The sequence below is a fragment of the Lolium rigidum genome, chromosome 7 (assembly GCF_022539505.1).
Source record: "Lolium rigidum isolate FL_2022 chromosome 7, APGP_CSIRO_Lrig_0.1, whole genome shotgun sequence".
Classification (NCBI taxonomy): Eukaryota; Viridiplantae; Streptophyta; class Magnoliopsida; order Poales; family Poaceae; genus Lolium; species Lolium rigidum.
In genome coordinates this window covers 111,003,556-111,009,202 of record NC_061514.1, presented here as the reverse complement: position 1 = coordinate 111,009,202, position 5,647 = coordinate 111,003,556, and the positions used below count along the sequence as shown (strand labels likewise).

Sequence of the window (5,647 nt, the reverse complement as noted above, 5' to 3'; positions counted from 1 at the left end):
GGCCGATGAAATAACGTAAGCGAATGTAAATCCATGCGTCTTGAGAGAAAAACGCGAGTATGAACCCTAAACCTAATATACAATGCATATAGCAAATGCTCCTTCAGGGGACTCATTTGGTTCCATTATGATTTGGCATGTTCAGTTCGTAACTTCATAAGCATATTCAACTTACAGGTGAATAAGCACAACTTTACCAAACGGCATCAGAATAACTTCTTCCATCCAAAAGAAAAGAAACTGAACACTACTAGCAGTACTACTATAACTGCGTACGTATATTTCCTAGGCTAGTAATAATAATATTTCGTCAGGGGTGCAAAATTTGCGCACACAGGATCTGCACGCTCGATCAACACTACATTTACAGACATGATGAAGAAACAGAACTCCTATCTGTCAGTCATCATGTTTCAACTGGCTGTTGAGAGTTGCTGATGCTATCAGCTGAATCAGTTGTGCTTGGGGATGTGCCGCTTATTGAGTTTTTTGTCGTTGTAGTCCATGGTCAGGTACGCCCTCAGCTGCATCCTCTCCTCGGCCCACTGCTCCCCGTGCGCCCTTCTGTCGTGCAGCCGAATAGCACCTTCGCAATCCAGCAGAAACAAAATTAGACAGCAGTTTCAGAACTCACCAATCATCAACAAAACACTAAGCATAAACACTTAAGATTGAGTAGCAATTAGAAAATTAACGGAAGCAAAGTTGACCGGACGACTTACCAACTCGTACTACTACTGCCTGATCAAGCGATGAACTGACGACCACCATGAACACCAGAGCAACAAGCCTCAGAATGCCGAAGAGTAACCTCATGCCGCCTTTGTGTGAATGTGTGTATCTTCTCCTCGATCGCCCGTGTATGCTCTTCTCAAGTGATGATTCTCAGCTTAACCCTCTGCACCTGTTGGTGTATAAACATGTGTATTTATAGCTGGTCAAGGGCGTTGGAGCAAAGGCAGCTCGCAAGTCAAAGGACAGGAGATTTACACAGCTCTGAATTTTAATACATCCGTCCTGTCCCCCTCTTGAGCCTTGGTCTTCGCACGGAAAACGCATCCCATGGGAAGAATCTATAGTTCCGGGAGCTCCACAACTTTGTTTAACCTCGCCCCTGCCCTTTCTGGGGCCGTGAGCTGATGATCAGCTAGTTTAATGGCGTCTCACGTGACCTCCACTCGGCCGCAACCACACGGCGGTCACGCGAATTCCCAGGGCGTGATTATTAAGTGTTTTGAATTCATAAGAGGTCTAAGGATGGCTTTTGTTTAAGTAACACCATCTTGGAGCAGCTTAATTTTTCACTAGCCTCATGCATGACTAGGGGTCTAGGTAGCTTTGGTTTGCTCGAGATTCCCATGCTGATCTGCTATCAGCCTGCAGCATAGGAAATTTTGCTCTCCATGCCATTGGAAGATTGTTTTGCTAACTGCTGCTAGTGGCCTCATCCCTCATGGTCATGGGATTGGTTGTCCTCACTCCTCAGGACAGTTATTAAGCTGAAAAAGAAGCAGACCTAATGCCTACTGATGCCGCTTTAAGTACCCTGATAGTTTGTGAAAGCAGCTAGCTAGCGCTTAGCTTGACAGTGATGGTTAGGATGTGGATCGGACCTTGATCGATGGTGTTCTTTTCTCTGTCAGAGCAAACATTTTATGGGGATTTGGTTTCCTTTGCCTTTCTTTACTTGTCGTCAAGATCGGCATGCCACTCATGAATGCAGCATCATTGGGTAGCTAGTTTGTAGCTTGATGTTATTGTAGTTTTACCAGCCATGCTCGCATTGTCTTTAGCTGAAACAGCAATAGTGTTTGCCTATGCATACTTTCGTGCCCTGATACTTCGCGAAAGTGAAATGGATTAGTGATCAAAACTGCATGAGTGATCCAGCATGATACTGTCGCCATTTGCTGCACCAAAATCTTGGACCATATACTACTCCCTCAGTTCACTAATATACTCCCTCTGTTCCATTCTATAGTGCCTATTGTTTTTTGGCACGGAAATTAGCGCAAGAGTATTTCTTACGTAAGACCCCTAGCTGAACGATTTGAGATCAACGTAAAATTTGGGAAATCCATATCTTCCTAACTTATCATAACAATTTCGGGAGCTGAACGATTTGGGAGCTGAACGGGGAGGGGGTAATTGAAAAAAAGCTAAGCTAAAGCCTTATATTCTGAAACAAATGCCAAAAATCTATAGACACTATAGAAAGGAACGGAGGGAGTAATATATTTTGGACATCTTATATTAGTGAACATAGAAAGTACTATTAATAAGCTATATTACATGGGCTGATTTATGGCCTGCTCACGCAAAAATCAAGATTTCCAGGAAATAGCAAAACTGTAATAAATTATCTACAAAAAAAAAGAACTACTCTGTTTTCAAATTGGAAACCTTTGATAAAATCATAATATTTATACTGATGCCAGACCATTAACCAACAAATGAATTAGCTAGTTTTACACCAAGAGTCCTTTTGGGAGCTTATTAAACTTTCACGATATGCCGTGTGAAACAATTGAATTACATGAAATAATCTGTTACACTGATTCCACCCATATTGTGACATACAAAGTTTTGCTCTAGCACAAAGCTACTAGATTCTGTTGTAATGCTTGGCTGAGCTACCATCTGAAGGGAAACTAAACTATCCAAACAGGCTTTGCACTTCATGGAGCCCTATCAAAAGGCCGTGTGTCATTGTAGCATATATCCCACACAGCCTCAATTGCATCTTTTGCGGCTGCTTCCGAGCAGAAAGGATTTTGCTTCACAGAAGCCAGAGATCGTCTTTTGACACATTCCTGCAGAAATGCAGAAAGGTCAAAATCAGACATAGAAACTCAATAATTTAGGAAAAGCACATAAATTAACCAACAGCTCAAGAGGAACCAAGGGGAAAGTGTAAATAGTCTAATATTTAACATTAATGGCTCTCTCCATATTTAACAATTCTAAATATGTAACTAACTATTTTCTTGCTAACAGAAGTACGATTAAACTGAAAGCATCTATTCAAAGACAATGTATGAATGGAATTTAGAACCTATAAAAATACTACAGAACATCAGGATTTACGAAGAAAAGAAGCAAAGGCATATTTGGTATGAGCTCAATAACAAGACAGCAAAAGGTATTCGCTGAAAATACACTTACTGGCTCATGCCCTCTTATCTTCATGAAGCCTTTCAACAGTTCACGTTTGTAATGGCAATCGCCACTAAGATGATTAGCTCGAATCTAACAATGAACAACACACCGCAAGTCAATTAGTAATATGTTCTCTCCGCTTCACAATAGATGTACTTTAGCATCTCAAAATGTTCTCAAAATACTTCATGTCCCTATTATGCCCTTCAGAAATCTCATCAAGACAAGAGCTAATTAACTCTCATTAATTCTTGCATTTCCCAAATTAACTTTTTTCGTAATTATATAGTACTGCCATGCTTTGGGGAGGACAATGTGTAATTTAATGCCTTGGTGAGCAAAAAAGAGACAAGCATTAAATGATTAAAGGGTTTCACATTTCACTCTCATCTTATCCTTCATGTGACCAACTCTAAAAAGGACCCTACTTTAAAACAGAGGGAATAACTCACAATAGATGATAACTCGAATTTATGTGGTAAGTACTTTTGTACCTCAGAGCAAGCATGCTGACCGCAGTTCTTCCAGTCTACGTTCTTGACGACGCAGTCATCGTAAGCATGTATTAATTCATGAATTAAGACCTGATTTATCTGATCTTGAAATCGCATCTGATTACAGCAAACTTTTATCTGGACATAAATAACTGGAAAATATTAGGGCAGGTATCTTATTACTAGTTTACTTGAAATTAAACCCACGAGGAAAGGTGTAAGGTCAATCGTCAAACTGTGAGTAAAATAGTATAATACGTCGGGCAATTGCACTAGCTTAGGTACGAACAAAATTTCAAATTTTGAGGGAAAACAAGGAGCCTGCTCTCAGGGATAACCAAGGACATGACACATCCAATTTAGTGAAGTGATACTCATACATTACAGAATAATAACAGTGCTTCCATTGCACTGGCTTAGGTACGAACAAAAAATTCAAAATTTGAGGGAAAACAAGGAGCCTGCTCTCAGGGATAACCAAGGACTTGACACATCCAATTTAGTGAAGTGATACTCATACATTACAGAATAATAACAGTGCTGCCCATCTACTGAAGTTCCATTGATCCACTACGCTAAAACATACAAATGAAGCATGAACATCTAAGTAGGTTAATGAACTCATAGCAAATCCTGTCAACATGTGGAGTACAGGTATGAAGAAAACACAACCAGCTCTGTTAATGAGCCTCACATAGAATTTCAAAGAAAACCTCCATGCACCTACATAAAACAGACGAATCTATCTTTCAAACACCTTCAGCAACATAAATATTGAACAGGAAAGGGGAAAAAGGCAATTTTCCAGCTGCCCCAATAGAGAAGGCTCTCTACAGTCAGCCAGCCAGGCAAGACAATTATCTCTTCACCTATGCACCATCCTGGAAAAATCTCTTTTTGATGAGAGAACGATGGCAAAATCTTGACAACAAACACTTTCCTGCTTAATATTTTGCTAAACTATGTCCGAGAATAACTAAAGCACTGTAATTTACCAAGGGCAGACCACATCACTTAGAGATGGTTTGCACTGGAATATTATGATTCGTGAGCAGCCACTCGTACTTCCTTGCTACAAACATGGCGGCAGTGAGGATACACATAATAGCAGCAGTGGGGGTAAAACACAAAAACATCGTGGCAGTGCAGATAAATTTGCCAACATATAAACCCATGCCAGTGCAGTGGCAACGTAAAGCACCCGGTTCTTTGGAAGGGAGAAATGAAACGAGAAAGAAGAGCATACCCCGTGCTTGCTGGCGTAGCCCCCGGAGGATTCGGCGCAGGTCGCCGCCCGGATCAGCAGCGGCCACACGGGGCACCCGGCTTGGTCCATCCGCTCCCTGAGGAACCGCACGGTCGGATCTGCCCACCAGAAAAATCGACGGCACGAATCAGGACATGGGGCTCACAGGGACGTCTAGAGGAAGGGGGAGACGGCAGCGGTGCGCACGATTGAGAGCCGCGCGGATGCCGGAGAGGCACTCCTCGTGCGGCATGACATCGGGGCCTCGCGGGGGCGGCTCAGGGGCGGAAGCCGCCTCCACCTTGGCGGTCTGCGGCGGGGCGCTGCCGCCGTCACCCGCCGTCGACGCCATTGTTTTCTAGCTCTGCTGGCGGCTGCGTCGTGGGCTCCGGAGGGTCCAGAAGGGAGAAGGGGGTTTAGGTCTACTGGTCTTCAGAGTGCTGTTTTTTTTTTTTTTTTTTGCAGAGTACAGATCTGGCTCAGGAAGTTCGGATTTCCCTTCGGTAGGAACAGAATGGGCCGGTATTGAAAGACCATCGGTTTGGCCCTAGTAAAATGTGATCTCATTTCTTTGATGGGCCGAGAGGTTATCAGCCTCTTCTCTTGAAAGACCATAACGGGCTGGGCCAACTGATACGTTACCTCAGTTTAAAATAAAGCAATACTGCGGACTGCTAAAAGCTCTAAAAAAAAAATACATTCGCCAAGGTCCGACCACGCGCTCCCTCTCCGGCACTTCTGCTCCGGT

At 42.9% G+C, this 5,647-nt stretch overlaps 1 protein-coding gene across 1 annotated transcript; it reads right to left on the bottom strand.

Annotated features, from left to right (window-relative positions):
- Window positions 1-2,409: 2,409 nt before the first annotated feature.
- LOC124676814 (mitochondrial inner membrane protease ATP23-like) lies at window positions 2,410-5,251 on the bottom strand. The gene is made up of 5 exons (XM_047212840.1): window positions 5,107-5,251; window positions 4,900-5,018; window positions 3,654-3,791; window positions 3,166-3,249; window positions 2,410-2,813 (listed from the first exon to the last, which is right to left on the bottom strand). Exons 1-5 carry the CDS (start codon window positions 5,249-5,251, stop codon window positions 2,679-2,681), a joined length of 621 nt encoding a protein of 206 aa, XP_047068796.1. The 3' UTR covers window positions 2,410-2,678.
- Between the last annotated feature and the right edge of the window lie 396 nt (window positions 5,252-5,647).

Bases quoted from the DNA above. Each gene is read 5' to 3' on its own strand.
- LOC124676814 (XM_047212840.1), bottom strand. From the start codon at position 5,251: ATGGCGTCGACGGCGGGTGACGGCGGCAGCGCCCCGCCGCAGACCGCC. The intron at 5,019-5,106 runs GTGCGCACCGCT...TCTGGTGGGCAG, and splicing joins CATCCGCGCGGCTCTCAATC to ATCCGACCGTGCGGTTCCTC. The intron at 3,792-4,899 runs GTATGCTCTTCT...ATTTATGTCCAG, and splicing joins GCTACGCCAGCAAGCACGGG to ATAAAAGTTTGCTGTAATCA.